The sequence below is a fragment of the Penicillium chermesinum genome (genome assembly GCF_028974085.1).
Source record: "Penicillium chermesinum strain IBT 19713 chromosome Unknown utg000005l:1.0-4115287.0:1.0-4118363.0, whole genome shotgun sequence".
Lineage (NCBI taxonomy): Eukaryota > Fungi > Ascomycota > Eurotiomycetes > Eurotiales > Aspergillaceae > Penicillium > Penicillium chermesinum.
In genome coordinates this window covers 276,943-293,961 of record NW_026695315.1, presented here as the reverse complement: position 1 = coordinate 293,961, position 17,019 = coordinate 276,943, and the positions used below count along the sequence as shown (strand labels likewise).

The 17,019-nt window shown below is 52.4% G+C and overlaps 4 protein-coding genes across 4 annotated transcripts; all 4 read left to right on the top strand.

Annotated features, from left to right (window-relative positions):
- Window positions 1-160: 160 nt before the first annotated feature.
- N7468_006269 (Tetratricopeptide-like helical) lies at window positions 161-2,800 on the top strand (the record flags this gene model as incomplete). Its single annotated transcript, XM_058475565.1, has 3 exons — window positions 161-264; window positions 488-1,088; window positions 1,358-2,800. The coding sequence occupies 3 exons, from the start codon at window positions 161-163 to the stop codon at window positions 2,798-2,800; spliced, it is 2,148 nt and encodes a 715-aa protein (XP_058328455.1).
- Window positions 2,801-3,579: 779 nt separating this feature from the next.
- Window positions 3,580-4,550, top strand: N7468_006268 (alpha/beta fold hydrolase; the record flags this gene model as incomplete). The annotated part of the gene is given in 2 exon segments (XM_058475564.1): window positions 3,580-3,597; window positions 3,609-4,550. The coding sequence occupies 2 exon segments, from the start codon at window positions 3,580-3,582 to the stop codon at window positions 4,548-4,550; spliced, it is 960 nt and encodes a 319-aa protein (XP_058328454.1).
- A 2,292-nt stretch (window positions 4,551-6,842) lies between these two features.
- ugp1 (UTP glucose-1-phosphate uridylyltransferase) lies at window positions 6,843-8,764 on the top strand (the record flags this gene model as incomplete). Its single annotated transcript, XM_058475563.1, has 3 exons — window positions 6,843-6,935; window positions 7,342-8,439; window positions 8,498-8,764. 3 exons carry the CDS (start codon window positions 6,843-6,845, stop codon window positions 8,762-8,764), a joined length of 1,458 nt encoding a protein of 485 aa, XP_058328453.1.
- Window positions 8,765-10,537: 1,773 nt separating this feature from the next.
- On the top strand, window positions 10,538-16,262 carry N7468_006266 (C6 transcription factor; the record flags this gene model as incomplete). Its single annotated transcript, XM_058475562.1, has 11 exons — window positions 10,538-10,696; window positions 10,819-11,376; window positions 11,457-11,785; window positions 11,859-12,194; window positions 12,307-12,861; window positions 12,956-12,995; window positions 13,437-14,081; window positions 14,220-14,825; window positions 14,896-14,954; window positions 15,013-15,896; window positions 15,964-16,262. The coding sequence occupies 11 exons, from the start codon at window positions 10,538-10,540 to the stop codon at window positions 16,260-16,262; spliced, it is 4,470 nt and encodes a 1,489-aa protein (XP_058328452.1).
- Between the last annotated feature and the right edge of the window lie 757 nt (window positions 16,263-17,019).

Here is a 17,019-nt window from a genome sequence, read left to right as displayed (position 1 = left end):
GGTGTCTCCGCAGTAGTGGGGGCTGCTCCACAAGGCCAGGGATGACAGCACTCGGCGCCACAGTCACCTGACGGTAAGGCTGGTCGTCTTTCCCTCTCATTTACGGCTGCTAATGCGAATAACCTGCCCTTCGAGGGTATGCGACGATACTATACGTATCATGGCGCCGGCTGATGCTGTAGGAGCCTCGATCAACTTCGGTAGTGGGAACATTGGTACGCAAGTAGGTATCAGCAATGGGCCGATATACGTGACTTCAGGTATGTGTGCGATAGGCACTTGCGAGGATCACAGTAGCATACTAACAATCGGAGACTTAGAGCGCCCGCAAACGCCGCGACCTTCCCCTCAGTCTCTTGTCCCCTTTCGTCGTGATCCACAGTTTGTGGATCGTGGCACTTTACTTGACCAGGTCCACGGAAAAGCCTCGATACCTGGTGGGAGAGTAGCGCTCGTTGGCCTGGGTGGAGTTGGGTAGGTTTTCAAGACGACTTTGCTTCTTCGGCTCATGGGTTGGCAGCAAATCGCAACTCGCCATCGAGTTCTGTTACCAGGTCCGCGACCAATCTCCTGAGAAATGGGTTTTGTGGATCCACGCAAGCAATGCGGCACGGGTCGAGCAGAGTTGTCGCGGCATCGCAGATCGGCTGAAAATACCCGGTCACCGAAATCCACAAGCCAATGCCCTGAAGCTTGTATGCGATTGGCTGAGTGATTCCGAGTCTGGAGAATGGGTGCTTGTACTGGATAATATCGACGACGAGGAGATTCTGACTGCGGTTTCGCCAAGCGAGTCTGTTAATTCCGACCTCTCCATATGGGCCTACTTCAGCCAGCTTACGAAAGGCTTTATTGTGGTCACCAGTCGGAACAGAGCTGTTGCAGCGCGAATAGCGGAAGACTATGATATTCTTTCGATTGAACCGATGGACAGAGCACAGGCTGTGTCGCTCTTCACGAAGAAGCTTGCAGCTCCGGTGGACGAAAATGACGTCTTTGAACTGACCAAGGCTTTGGACTTTATGCCGCTTGCCATCGTCCAAGCTGCTGCTTACATTAAGCAGAGGGCCCCGCCAGTCGGTCAAGCGGTATTTGGAGGACTTTCTAGCGAGCGATCATCAGAAGATCAGTCTTCTGATTCACGAGGGGGGCCACCTGCGTCGGGACCTCGAAGCTAAGAATTCCATCATTGTTACTTGGCAGATATCGTTTGATTATCTTCGGAGAAATGCAATTCTGCCGCAGAATTGCTGGCGTTGATGAGTTTCTTCGATCGACAAGGGATTCCGGAAAGCCTTCTTCGAGATGTCAAGCAGGCGGAGATCGTATGTAAAGCTGGACGGGAGTATGTGGGAAGGGAGCTAACTTTGTGCAGTTGACCGGTCATCTTTTCGAATGGGACAGTGATGTCCCGGACGCCGTATACGAAGATAACTACTATAAGGAGGCGATAAACAGAGAGCCTAATAATTTTGATACATTCGAAGACGACATCTTTATTCTTAGGGATTATTCCATGATATCCATCGGCCCTGACGGAAAGGACTTTGAGATGCACCGACTTGTCCAATTATCCATGCAAAAGTGGTTGTCGGACCAGGGACAATTGGATGCATGGAAAAAGTACTTCTTCATCAAGCTCAGCAGGCGCTTTCCCGTAGTCTCGTCTGCCACCTGGCCGCAATGCCGACTTGTCTGCACCCATTTCCAGCGAGAAAGCAAGCGGGAACCTGGAAGTGACGAAGCTCTTGACTTGTGGGCCATGTTGAACTACAAAATGTCCAATTTCGCCTATCTGGAAGGCAGGTTGGCGGATTGCAAATTGGCAGCTGATAGGTCCAGGCTGGCTCAACTCAAGCAATTCGGCCCGGAACATGAGAAGACGCTTGCAAGTACTGAGCTCCTAGCCTCAGCACATATAGCTATGAAAGAACCTCAGCGAGCACTAGAGCTACAGTCATCTGTTCTTGAGGTGAGAATGAGAGTGACGGGGCCCAAGCATCCACTCACCCTTCTCAGCATGGACAAGCTTGCCTACATCTATCAACATGACAGAGTAAGGCGGTACAACGAAGCAGAGGCCCTTCAGTTGGAGGTTACTCAAACCTCCCAAGAGCTCTACGGACTGAAGAGTTTAGCGGTCATGCGAGGAATGGAAAGCCTTGCCGACATTTACGAGTCCCAAGACCGACTCGAAGAAGCAGAGAAGATGTCTACCCAGGCCGTGAATATTGCGCAGGAGGTCTTTGGTCTTGACCATAAATATACTCTAGAGCAGGTAGGGAAGTTATTGTCCATTTACCAGAAGCAGAGCCGTTGGGTGGAAGCGGAAGCTCTGCATGCCAAGGCGATCGAGGGGAGCAGGATCGCCTTTGGGCCCGATCACCCCGAGACGTTGCACATGATGAAAAGTCTAGTGGACACGTACAGATACCAGAAACGCTGGGATGATGCAGAGAAGTTACAGGTTGCTATTATAGAGGGTCTAAAGAAAGCGCTAGGCCAATACCATATCGTCACCCTCTCAAGCGAAGCAGATCTGGCTCTCATCTATAGTGATCAAGCCCAATGGGCGAAAGCTGAGGAGCTGGCACAGCATGTCCTGGCAATCCGCGAGGAGGCATTGGGTCCTGAAAGCTCTCATACCTTGAACAGCATGAAGGATTTGGTACATATATACCGCTGTCAACGTAAAACTGACGAGGCCGAAGAGTTTGCCTACGAAATCATGGAGAGAAGCAAGAGAGCAGTTGGCGCGGGCATCCCGATACCCTGCAAAGCATGGGCAGAGTTGCGATGACCTTACTGGCGGCCGGCAAGACCGATCCAGGCATGCAAATGTTGAAGAAATGTGTCCAGCTATGTGCACATCATTTAGGGCCTGAAGACCCGAATACTCTGCATTTCGAGTGCGAAGCTCGTCTCTGGTGTGAGTTGATTGAGCGGTCTGCTGAAGAATCATCGAGCGAGGCCACCGAAAGGGACGACGATGATTGTGATGCGCGAATTTGCCAGATGGGCGAACCAGACCAAGTCTATGAGGACCAGAAAGAGCGATATCAACATATATCGAGCCTTCCAACGGAAGGCCGCCGGAATGCGCCTCGCAAGCTTCACCGTTTCTTGCGTATCTTGCGCCGAAAATAGACTTGATATTGCGGCCCCTGGCGAGGGGTTCGATACGCACCGCAGACCTCTCTATCTATTTTGTTATTTCATTGTGATTCAAGTTTAATTAGCGGTGCATGCGGGTACTGGGCTACAGAGCATACCGGATACCTTCATTCTTATTGAATGGATCTATCCTACGTTACCTATGCCCCCCTACCCTAGACTCTGGCTTATCCGTAGCCATTATCAGTAGCCACAAGCCTTGAAACGCTGCTCAATTACCTTAGCACAAGTCAGGTTTGCGGCTCGGAGGCAACTACCTCAGAGATCGAAAAGTGGAGACAAATGACGAAGTTTTAGAACCCCCACCGCGGATCACAGTTGATATAAAACCGTCTCTGGGGGTATTGCGTTATTTCAAGATTTCAATTCTATTAGACTGTCGTCAGCCGTGCATCAACTTGTACAATGTCAGACAATTTCCTTGTCCTCCCTAGGCCGGGAGCACCACCGGCTCGGTCCCAGCCAATCCAGGCCCCATCCGAGGCCGATTTCACATCGACCTTCGGAAATCTCCTGCCACCAGCAAGCTACCTACAGACGCCACAGGGAAAAGCCGCCTACTACGAACTACCACCCACATCTCCGCCACCAGGAACACCCCGGTGGCCCGGGTCTTCCTCGTGCATGGCGTCCAGACCCCCGCTCTCGGACTGCAGCCTCTAGTTACGGCGCTAAAGTCCCGATTCGCCTCTACACACTTCGTCCTCGTGGACCTGTGGGGTCATGGGCTTACAGATACACCTGTTGCAGCACATGAATCGGCGCTCTTCCACGCCTTGATCGAAGCGGTTATGGCGCGCCTAGGGTGGGACAATGCGCATTTCATCGGGTACTCTTTTGGTGGGGCGACGGTGACTTCGTTCGCCGCGAAGTATCCTGCCCGTGTTTCCTCGCTCGTGCTCATCGCGCCTGCGGGTCTAATTAAGTCTGCCTCTTTTGACGAGACGCAGCGGGGCTACTTGGCAGGAGGGGAGGGATTAGAAGAGCGAGCTTCTGCATGGATCTTTGAGTACTTGGAGGGGGGCAAGTTAGTCGTGCCGTCTGATTGGAGGGAGAGAGTTGCGCAGGGCGAAGTTGTGGCGGAGGCTGTGAGAGAGTGGGAGCTGAGGGAGCATGCGGGCCACAGGGCGAGTGTTGTGGGGATCTTTCGAGATGGCGGGGTGCTGGATCAGCATGCTGCGTTTGCGGAAGTGGCGAAGAAGGATATCCGGTGCCTCTCTATCCTGGGTGAATTAGATACTGTGTGTAGTGAGCAGGATTTACGCGGGGTTGGAATGGAGGATATTGCCATTGTGCCACGGGTTGGGCATGCGGTTGCGAGGCAGCGAGTGCCGGAGGTCGCTCAGCTGATTGAGAGCTTCTGGAATAAGCTTTGATGTTATCCACTCCCAGTGCCATTTGGCCCGCTGCCTCGTGAGGAAAGTCTAGACCGTCCGGCGGGATTTGGTGAGAATGACAGTTGCCCTGTGCGGATCTCCCAGTCGGTTCTTAAGCATTGGATGTAGTACAGCAATCTTCCTCGATGCTACGCCACCTAGTGGTCAGGAACGAATCTCCATATGAGCAAATCAGTTGTTCTTCAATCGTTGAATACCATATTGAAGCTTAGGGCTGTAAAAGAAGCAGGCAGGCAAGGACACAAGAGCAGTCCAATGTCTTATCAATGTCATCTTTGCTTTAGATACAGGCCACCGGCCCAATTAGATTTTTCTTTGTGACACGCCTGCACTTAACTCAGATAACTCAGTTGGATTGTATATGAGCCAAGCCGCTCGTAGCTACCAGGCTTTGCAACCAGGGAGCTCTTTGCTCCGCCAGACCCGGAATCGCGATCTGATGAGCCCCCTATCTGCAATCGACAGAATCCAGCCCCTCTTTTTCCAAGTTGCACAGCCCCTTTGAGAGAATGGGATCTGCACTCGTCCCGAAGCTTAGCCCCGTACGGAGTAGATACAATTGATGTGCAGCCCTGCACGGGGTTCATTGCACCTCAACCAGGAGAGTACTTCAACTGGTATTTATAGTAGGTATCAATAAGCTGAAGAGTCTCTTGAGCTCATTAAGTGGCAAAGTCTGGACTCGTGGCTATATATAGACCCAAGACCACTAAGGAGAAAGGAGAACCGGATTTTTCAGACTTGGCACTCACGTAGGGCGCTTTTTTGGCACATCTAATGGTTCGGTGGGGAACTCATTTTATTAGCTTGGTACCTTGACCAGGAACGTTGACGGCGTCCCACTTAAGCTCCGAGCGCTTTCGAGGGACCAACCCTACGATTAGTGAAGTTCTGAAGCCACCCTGGATTCTTCATAGGGTTGAGGCCTTTTTTTTTAACATTTTGCAGAATGTTTCAGATGTCATTCTCGGGTTTGACACCGGCGGTCTCTGTTTCGGATGGCCGGTAAATACTTCCGGAGACTATACTCTATGCCCTCGGGAGCCTTTTTCTTTGCGCCCGCTCTGTATGTACGGGGGAGACTTGGCATCAAGCTTGAAAACGGTCACTTGGACACTGGATGCATCGAATGGCTGTGTCGTCAATTTCGAAGAGCGCCCGTCCTGGAAATGATTGCCGGTGTACAGCATTCCGCGGGATAATTATAGAACGTTAAAGAATGGACGCGATAGCACGCATTCCAGAAGCATAGGCTCGCAGCCGAAGAGCCTCAGGGTGTTCAGCACCGTGTGTTTTTCTGGAACATCGCCAATGGATGTAGAATCGGTAATCGCTCCGGGTAATGAAATTGGCGATTCCAGGCGACGATAGCCAGCCATATGGTGGGGGTTGTGGATCAAGCCGAACACACAGCTCGGGTGAAACTGCAAATAACCCAGTAACCAGAAGTAAGCCGACGAAAAAGGGGGCAGGGCTCAGTCAGAAATTGGCATAGAATTAAAGATTTTTGCTCACGTTAATTTTTTTTTAAATTTTTTTTTTATATTCCATTATTTCCCCTTTTTCTTTAGAGGGGCCAGATCCAGGCCCCACGGGACTATGACGCCCCCCTTTACTGGACCAGCACTCAACCCCCCTTTTTGCGGCCGCAAATGGCGGTAAATCGAACTTAGGTTATCAGGAGCTTTCGCTTTGGGAGCTCTCGACCAGCCGCAGCTGTATTCCAGATCACCTCCTGAATGACACGAAACCATTAATTCAGAAGGAAAAAAAAAGAAAGAAAGAAAAAAGAGCTAGGATCGCGGGGCAGCCATGCGGAACTGTGTCACACGGACCCGTTGGTGCTTGAATGCGAATTGAGGAAAGTAGAGTCGTCTCCGTATGTTTGTTTCAATGGAGTAGACTGGTGGGCTTTTGGCATCCATAATCAAGCCCAAACCGGAACTCTCATAATATCCCCCCCCAACGCCCGCTGCTTTCCTGCTCTCCAGCTCTCCAGGACACCTTGCGTGCTGCCAATCCCGGTACGTTCCCACCCAACCATAATGCTCCCCCCCGCCACTCGTTGCCAATGACGGCAACTTGTCGACATCCGTGGCTGCGCGAGGACTGATCGACATCTGTGGCAACCCCTCTTGACTCGAGAGCGGAGGGGAAATCCACCTGGACGAGTTTAGCCACGTTTCCCCCCGAAACTGACCTTCTCTTATCTGCAGACTCTGTCGCTCTTTCCCTTCTTCACCCTCCCCCATCGTCCGTCCACATCACATCATGGCTTCGAAAGCACTCCCCGCTCACCTTCGAGCTCCCGCCGATGAGTCCAGTGGCTTTGGCAAGCACCATGGCAAATCGCAGTCCCATATGGTGAGTGTCAATTGCAAATAAAGAACTGGCGGTACTCTTGAATCGGATGAGAAGCTTGTTTGTCGTTGCTTTTCATCGTGTGTTGGCTTTTTTGGGTTGCTCCTTCTATTCTGCCCGTTGCTCCTGCACCTTTTACGTCCTGCGACCCGTGGCAAGGCCCAAGAGCTTTCCCTCCCATGAGCTGTTTTCGAGCGCATTGTTGTGTCTGTGAAAGCATTCCCCGCCATCCCTTAGCACCCATTCATCACATCCCCAGCTTCTCTATTTTCTTATCTTGATCCTTCCATTCCCTTTTCCATCGTGAGCGTCTGTGCCAATCCGTACTGGAGTTTATCTTACCCCTCTATTCGCCTGCTGCTCCATCATGGAGGAAACTTCGCGACTAACCCGGATGGCTTTCTCCCAGGCTTTCGAAAATGCCTCCACCAGCGTGGCTGCTTCTCAGATGCGCAATGCTCTGAATGCCCTCGCCGATACCGTCACCGACCCTAACGAGAAGAAGCGTTTCGAAGCTGAGATGGACAACTTCTTCGCCCTTTTCCGTCGCTTCCTGAACGACCGTGCCAAGGGCAACGCGGTCAACTGGGAGCGCATTGCCCCTCCCCAGCCTTCACAGGTTGTCGGCTACGATGAGCTCGGTGCTGATGCCTCCGTTGAGTTCCTGAACAAGCTGGCTGTCGTCAAGCTCAACGGTGGTCTCGGTACCTCCATGGGTTGTGTGGGCCCCAAGTCCGTGATTGAGGTTCGTGAGGGCATGTCCTTCCTCGATCTTTCCGTGCGTCAGATTGAGCACCTCAACCACAGCTTCGGTGTCAACGTCCCGTTCGTTCTCATGAACTCCTTCAACACCGACCAGGATACCCAGTCCATCATCAAGAAGTACGAGGGCCACAATGTCGACATCATCACCTTCAACCAGTCTCGCTACCCCCGTATCAACAAGGACTCCCTCCTCCCCGCCCCTAAGAGCTACGACTCTCCTCTCCAGGACTGGTATCCTCCCGGTCACGGTGACGTGTTCGAGTCCCTCTACAACTCCGGCACCCTTGACAAGTTGATTGAGCGTGGCATTGAGTACATTTTCCTTTCCAATGCTGACAACTTGGGAGCCGTCGTGGATCTCCGCATCCTCCAGCACATGGTGGACTCTCAGGCGGAGTACATCATGGAGTTGACCGACAAGACCAAGGCCGATGTCAAGGGTGGTACCATCATTGACTCCGATGGCAAGGTCCGCCTTCTTGAGATTGCCCAGGTCCCCAAGGAGCACGTCAACGAGTTCAAGTCCATCAAGAAGTTCAAGTACTTCAACACCAACAACATCTGGCTCAACGTCCAGGCCATCAAGCGCGTTGTGGAGGAGAACGAGCTGGAGATGGAGATTATCCCCAACGAGAAGTCGATTCCTGCGGACAAGAAGGGCGAGGCCGACCAGGCCATCTACCAGCTGGAGACCGCCGTCGGTGCTGCTATCCGTCACTTCAGGAACGCCCACGGTGTCAACGTGCCCCGTCGTCGCTTCCTGCCCGTGAAGAGCTTGCTCGGACCTGATGGTTGTCAAGTCTGACCTGTACCGCCTGGAGCACGGCCAGCTCGTCATGGACCCCAACCGTTTCGGTGGCGTCCCCGTTATCAAGCTTGGCTCTGACTTCAAGAAGGTCTCCGACTTCCAGAAGCGCATCGCCAGCATTCCCCGCATTGTCGAACTCGACCACCTAACCATTACCGGTGCCGTCAACCTTGGCCGTAACGTCACCCTCAAGGGAACGGTCATTATTGTTGCCACCGAGGGCAGCACCATTGATATCCCCCCCCGGCTCCGTGCTTGAGAACTGCGTTGTGCAGGGCAGCTTGAGAATTCTGGAGCACTAGATTATCAGATCAGACCCTTTTCCCGCCCATGGGGCTCTACTGTCAGGTTTAATCCGTCCTGCATCTCAAGACCTTCAAGACCCGAGAATATGAATTGGGTCTGGGCGGGGAGTAGGCGAGATGGGTTGATTGGTTAGCCACAGGCGTTTGAGAAAGATTTTGTTTCTGCCACTTCTGCCTGGGAGGTGCATTCATGGCTACAAAATCCCATGGAGCATGCAAAACATGTTGCCTGTATTACACTTGAATAATCCAGCGTTTTGTCTTTTCCTGTTCAATGTTTTTAATCCGCATTGGGAATCCACCTTTTTCTACAAAGTACCCTTGTTGTCCTGGACTGCTCGTATCAAGGCCAGGCTCTTAAAACCCGAAACCGCCTCCTTCTGTCGACCGCAATGCTTTAGCGTCTGGAGCCGTAGTATTTGTATTTGCATCATGAGGCCTGTGCCAACTATGAGCCGTGATCAGTTGTCCGGCTGGCGCGCTCTTTTCCAGCTGGCCAGTGTCAGTGGGCATGGCATCCGAACTTGAATATCTACGAAGGCAACCAGCTGTAGTATTTTGGGCTGTATGTCGTACGCTGCAGGGTGGTATGACTTTGAAATACAGTTCAGGTTTATGAAAGAATAGATTCGGGCTAGTAGTATAAATCGGAGTTAGAGTTCACATATTGCGTTGGAGAGCCTCTACTGCTAGTACTGGTACCAGGACTAGCGAGAATTTATGAATGGAGACTGCCTGACTATCGCGGTGTATGGACCCAGCGGAGAGCAAAGCGCATCTAACTATTACAAAAGTATAGGCTGAAGATCATATCGTAATTGGCGTATTTCGTATTCCACTCCAGACCGAGGCGGGTACTTGACAACCCGTATACTTTAGGGTATGGCTCCCGCATACCTGCTATTGTGAACCTCCCAGAACCTTCTGCCCAGAGACAAGGGAAATTCTACCGTGGCATCCTGGACTTGCAAAGCGTATTGAATACTTCGGTGATCACATGGTCACGTGCTCGGGTTGCCTTCCACCTACCATATTCCATATGCATGATCCGCTATTCAATAACGCCCTTTGCAGAGACATCTTTCAAGCTGCATTTCAAGGTGGAGTTGCTAGCCAGAGGTATATTTCGCGAATAAACGTTCCGCTCTTGCAGGGCTGCTCCTGATTGGCGTTATGCTATTCCAAGCTTGCCACAATCAAGCCCATGCGCAGTACAGCTCGCCCTGTGGAGACCAGACTGGCGGAACGTATTGCCGATGATTTCAGTGCGCGTAATATGCGCGCGTGCCACCTTGAGATCCTGGAAGTACAGCCACTGGCGATTCCAGCCCCATTTTCCGAAAGGCTGTTATTGATCAGCCCCGGATGGATGGCCCTGTTTTTCTGAAAAGGTAATTCTCCACAAAAGATAGACCATCTTGCGATTCTCCCGAACGGCATTCTTGGCGGGTAGTTGGACCTCGTCGGTATCAGCTGTCACCTAGTAACTAGGGCTTGCCATGCCAATATGATATAATGGCCTCTTGTTCGAGTGCGTGGCCATTGCCATTGACCTTGTGCCACCGCCACGACCCACCGTGGGAGATCTTTTTAGTCCGATGGGGAGGGCATCCAGAAGTATTTTACTTCTAGTGCGTGTGTGTATATATATACATATATAGATGTCTTACCCCGGAGAGATCGGCGTCTTGTATATATGCCTTCATCCCGACCCCTTCAACCGCAAAATGAGCCCCCACAATCGTCCAGGACAAGCCGCTCTTTCACCAACCTCAGATATTGGAAGCCTTTTAAGAGATGAGACAGCGTCCCCCTCCAACTTGAAGGGTCCCTGGAAGAAAAGAGTGTCGACCGCGTGTCTCGCCTGTAAAAAGTCAAAACGAAAGGTATGACCGGCAGTTCCTCACGGAGAATCTCTCTCATCTAACGAACTCTGTTCCAATGTTAACTCATTCTGTAATCCAAGTGCTCTGGCACTCCCCCATGTGATAACTGTCGCTCCTTACAGCGGATCTGCATCTTCGACGAGTCGCTCGATCAGCGTCGCCGAGTTGCTGCCAAACGCACCGCGAGCGAGCTCACGTATCATCGTGATCTTCTGAATGACATCTTCAGGGTTATCCGCGAAACTAATGAGTCCAGAACAAATGAGCTGCTCGGCATCATCCGGCAAAATGCGTCTGCTGAGGAGATCCGGACCTATATCGATGATGCTCTGTCATCGCTAGGCAAAGACCCCTCCAGTTCTCGCGAAACGGTGGCTAAGCTGGAGGATGCCCGCAGCCTCATGCGCATCGAGTCCGACAGCCCGGCCTTTCGCAGTAAAGTCATGGATATCCACTATCTGTGTGACGAGGCGCTGTTCAAGGTCCCCGCGCATCCGTGGACGGCCGTGACCGACGATGCAGATCTGGTATCACATCTCATCTCGCTTTACTTCACGTGGGATTATCCATTTCTCCGGTTTTTAGACCGGGATGTGTTCTTGAGACATATGCAAAGCGGGGAATTGTCGTCCGAGTTCTGTACTCCGTATCTGGTCAATGCAATGCTTAGCAATGCCTGTGTATGTCTTCCAATGCAGATAGGCCGCTTTTCTTCTCTCGTCTTGTCACTCCGCGCGGGCTCATAGCTAATCCTGTCTAGTTCTTTTCCGAGTTCTCTGAGTCCTACGTAGTCCCGGGCGAATTGTCTTCTAAGGGAAATGATTTCCTGGCGGAGGCTGAGAGATTAAGGGCCATCCAGTCTCCCCGGCCGAGCCTTGCCCTGTTGCAGGCGACGCTCCTTATGCACGAGAGGTATGCCATGTCATGCAATGATGACCGGGGCTATATCATGCTACATGAGGCGATCCGCATTGGGGAGGCTTTGGGTCTTGTGGGCAGCTATGGCCCGAAGATCGTCCCAGAGCATTTCTCCGAAGAGATGGATATGTCGTGCAGAATCGCTGGTTGGGGTTTGTTCAATATCGATACGTATGTAAAAATTTCCAGCTCGCACCGAATGAGATCTTTACTGTTTCGGGGCAAAAGTTGACGATGGCACCAGCATTGTACATACCGGTTTTCTCAGGCCATGTCTAATTGATCATGTTAATGTCCCCCGTCTGAACGGCAGCTCCACTGACGACCATTGCTTATGGCGGCCGTACCCGACCCATCGCGAGCCGTGTTCGTCCCATGAAAGTTTATTCTTCGAAGAGACATGTAATCTGTCTACCATTGCTCGAGACATCTCGCGAATTTTCGGGGTCAAGGAAGATTACATAGACCCGCTTCAGCGCCAGACTCGCGACGTCCTCTTCGAGAGACTTGGTCGGTGGCATCACTTGCTTCCAGGGGTGTTTATGGCTGATTTTCAGCCACCACACATGTTACTACTGGAGTATGTACCCTGCCGAATCACCGTGCCGCTCCTAGATTTAATCATCCTAACGTCACGTCTTCCACGCCTTTTATAGAATGCGCTGTCATACTCTGGCTATCAACCTGTTTAGTTGTATATCTGAACAAGAACGGCCGAAAGCTTCCTGGCCGGCACCCAAAACGCCAGAAAGTCCCCCGCGCAACTCACCTGAGTCCAAGTACAATCCATGGGAGGTGACTCTCTCGGCAGCGCGAAGTATCGCCGCGCTCGTCCAAGTGCTGCGGCGAGAACATGGTGTTAGTCGGGCGCATCACTTCGCCATGTACTCAATCAACCTCGCCTTGTTTACTCTCCTCGAGCACCCGAGCTTCGATATTCTCGACCCCGACTTCTTGTCGCTGGTCAGTTCCTTCTCTGTCATGGCCAGCCGATCGCCCCTGGGCCGCAATTTGTTCCATCTCTTTCGCCAATCTGTGCGGGCTAAGGGCCAGGGTGAGCGGATTCGCAATTCCGACCGCATCCCCGAAGCCCTGAAAGATCTGTTTGACGAGGACGCTTCAAACAAACTCCAGAATCGGTTCGATGGCTACGCGGAGGGGCTCGAAAAGCTTAATCAAGACAGCAAGTACCACGGAATTGGCCGTGATGGATGCACAAACCTCCAAGATTATCCTGGCCTCAACCTGTACGAGATGCTTGATCGTTACGAAAGCTTAAGCTTGGGCAAAGACGGTTTACTAAGCGAGCGCCCGCCACAAAGATGCTGACAAGTGCCAAAGTGGCGAATCCAAGCTGAATGGCGATCGGGGTATTCCCAAGGTATGAGCAAAGGAGCAATAGACGATCCCAGACATCGGGGCGAGTCAGCTGGGCTTTTCCGTCGATCATCCTGTGGTGGGACCCATCCGGTATCCAGACCCTGCCAGTACCGATCCAAGTTGCAACTATTCCGCAGCGCGTGCCTTGCTAACCGCCACGCACAGTTTTACGTCAAACCAAGTCAACTTTTCCATTTCCTGTTTTGCCTCGCACCATGAACCGACCAGTAATACCAGAAACTTTCCCGTTATATGCTCCCCATTTTTACTTCCAAGCTACCACGCTCGGCACCCCGCCCGGATGCAGAGCGACCAGTAGCGACCAGTCAAAAGCTAGACATGTTCAACCAAAATCTTCTGAAATCGAACAGGGATACACAACTGTGTCTCCTTTTATATCCAAGCTTTGCGGATAATTCACCCGCCTTACTTGGACCTCTAGATCCCTGGAAATCCTCATACCAATGTGGCCCAGCTGGCTCTATCATCTTTTTATACCGATATACCCCGTCTGACGCTGCCTCTGATGAGTCGTCATCGTGAACGGCGCTCGTCCACGCCCGAGTCGGTCCCAGGCCGCTCCGCTGCACCTGCACCGCTCTGGCCTGCATTTCAGACTCCAGGGGTACCGATGCTCCAGCGGGGATTTCCATATCCTGGCTCCTATTCTGGATCCTTGGCGTTGACCTCTGACTCCCGCGTCGTCTCGTCAACTGCTTTCTCGCCATCGTATCAACCTCCGCCAGCTGCCTTCCCGTCGGGCGCTGTACCATCCAGTTCGCCGCCTCCAAATAAGATCGCCATCCCGCGAATCGCAGCTCCTAGCAGGCCACTACAGCGACGGCGAGCAACCCGAGCCTGCGAACCCTGCCGAAAACGCAAGGTCAAATGCGATAGCAAGCAACCGTCTTGCGGGCCATGCACGTATGCAAGCAGACGTTGTGTTTATGAGGATGTCAAGCGAATCCGCAACGAGAAGAAGATCGACCAACTCACGAAACGCGTCGAGCGGTACGAAAATTTGCTTCGCGATCTGGAGGGAGATGTCGATTCTCCCACCGCGCACAGGATTAGAAGAGCTATCCGGGTAAGTATACATGCGCCGCTTCACCAAGGCCGGATCCATGACCCCCTCCGTCTCCCGACCACGACCTTTGAAAATCGTATCCCTTCCCCGCATATGATTTGGAATGAAGATGGGTTTAACATCAAGCTTTCTCCCTAGTTCAAAGATGAAGATCCCTCTCCTGTGAAAGAAGATAAGGACGCCGACACGGCCTCGTCAGTCGGGTCTCTAGAGGCCCTGGACGAGGTCGGAGAAGATTTGAACCGAGATGAGACCGCGCGCGCTGCTGGGTTCTTCGGCAAGAACTCGGAGGTTTCCTGGATGCAAGGACTGAGCGGCGGTATGCGTATGCGGGATCATAGTACGGAGCAAACCGCTTCTCCCCGGTCAGGTCTCTCACCTGCGAGTTTGCCGGATGCGCCTCCAGACGCCCAATCTCGCTTGACAGGACATCTCCCAATAGCAGTGATGAACTATCATCTAGACGACTTGGCCCTTCCGCTTCAGCGCAAAGATGTGGACCAGCTGGCTATGCCGCGCAAAGAAATCGCTAGTGAATATTTCAATGCATACGTGGCGAAGGTCCATCCGTTCTTCGAGATTGTTCGGGAACAAACCTTCACTGCTCAGTACGAACAATGCATAAATCATGATATCGAACCGCCGCGGAAGTGGCTCGCGATATTGAATATGATCTTCGCTATCGGGTGCCGACATTGTCGGCTCACGAACCCTACTCACACTGATGCGTACGATGATGATCTGGTATTCCTGTCCCGGGCATGCCATCTCGGTCTTCGTGACAATGTGCTTTTCTGAACACCCGGAGATTCAGCAGGTCCAGCTGGAGTTTTTGATCGCCCTCTACTTGCTGTGTCTGGGGCAGCTCAACAGGTAGGGTTCAACGCATTCCCAGCCAAGCCCACACCGGTGTTGAAATTCGATAATCTAGGGCTTCCAAGTTCTCAAATATGGCGTTACACTCAGCGATGTCCCTCGGGATAAACCTTCGCCTCAAAGATGATACGACCGACTCTTCCAAGGAAGCACGCTGTCGTCTTTGGTGGTCGATATACTCTTTGGAACACCTCATCACTTCCATGAACGGCCGCGCGTCTTGCATCGGGGAACAAATGTGTGCAGTCTCCCTTCCAGTCCCTGTCGAAGAAGAAGCATTTGGCCATCTTGGCGTACAAAGCGTTTTCCAAGACCAAGGCCTCCGCGAGGTTCTCCTCAGCGCAACGCTCTTTGAAAAGTCTTTTGAGATACAATCGACAGAGAAGCCATGGGCTGCTACTAACTTCCAGCCCAACCCCTCGTTATTCTTCTTTTATATGACCGATCTTTCGCTCCTCACCCAAGCCGTCCTCAACAAAGTATACAGTCTCGAGGGCGTCCGCAACGGAGCCTCTCAAACAGAGTACCGTTTCGAGGACTTCACCCTCCGAATGGACCGCTGGATCCACAAGCTCCCCGACAGCTACCAATTCGTTCTCCCCGGAGGCGGCCCCTGGCGCATCAACCCTGACCTGGACAACGAATCGCTCCCCTACGCCCGCGAACGCGTCTGTCTAGCACTGAACTACTACTCCGCCCGCATCACCCTCTGCAGACCCTGTCTCAGTCTTCACAGCCTACCCTCCGACTACTCCGACTCCCCCACCCACTCCCTTCGCACGACGCTCAGGGCAGAAATGACAAACCACTGCCTGCAAGCCGCGTGCTCCCTGATCTCCATCCTCCCCGAAAAAATCGACATCACCTGGCTCGCCCGCATCGCGCCCTGGTGGAGCGTCCTGCACTTCCTCATGCAAGCCACCGTCGCCTTGCTCCTCAGTCTCTCCTCCTGCTCCATGCCGACCGAACTCGGCCTCGGGTGCACCCGGCGCCACTCACCATGCAGCTCCGCAGCACGTCCCCAATCCGGTCTTTCAGACCCTTCGGGAGCAGGATCTGCAGACTGCTATCGCGCAGACCCGGAAGGCGCTTGTCTGGATCCATGCCATGGCATCTGTAGATCCCGCCGCGAAGCGCGGTTTCTTGCTGTGCGATAGTCTTCTGCAGGGGGCCGCGCCGGCGCTGAAGATCGATCTGAAGGATTGGCCGAGTGCAGCGTCCTTGGGCGTTAAGGGAGATCGGGGTCTAAGTGTTCGGATGGAGGGCTTGGAAGAGTGGATAGATTTCGAGGGCGGGGATTCTTGAACTAGTGTTCCTGGGGGTTACTTAGGGCCTAACCCGGGGATGACTCGTTTTGTTAACTTTGCATCTTAAGTTTGTTTTCCACCTGGAAGAACCTCATCGTTGTTCAAGTCTGCACGTTGTAGTGGGGACCTCGCCAATAGAATTTAGATAGGAGAGCGGGTTTTTTTTTCCCCCTCTCGGGAGGCTTAGTGTGGGGTTGTGGCGGGAGCTATAGATTGGTGTTCCCTTCGCCGGCCGCACTGAGCATCTATTACACATTCATTACTTTTTTCGGAGCTGATGTCTACGTTTCTTTGCTGGGTACGTCCTTGTAGAGTCGGGCGTGTCATTCGCCCTGCCCCTCCGCCTGTCATAGCCTGTCTTAGGGCGTCCCGGTTCAAGGCCTATGAGGATTCCAAATTCTCCAGTAGATCACAGGTACAGTAGGGTTTTACTAGTATATATCAAATTAAGTTCTCGGCCTAAATCAACTACGGAAGTCCCAAGTGGTGATTACACAGAATATCAAGCTGTTAGTACGAATCTATCTTAGTCGGCCTAAACCATTGTATATATTAGGAGTAGTGCCGAGAAACAGGGCTGAGACAACTCGACCATTGGAAAAGTCCAATTGCATTACCAATATGTACTATGTGATTAGATATATATCGCATGGGGGAAATATCAAATGAACGTGCTAAATCAAGACAATGCGTGTCATGCCCAGGAGTCAACCAGAGAACCAAAAGTACCAAATGCAATAAACCCACGACCAATC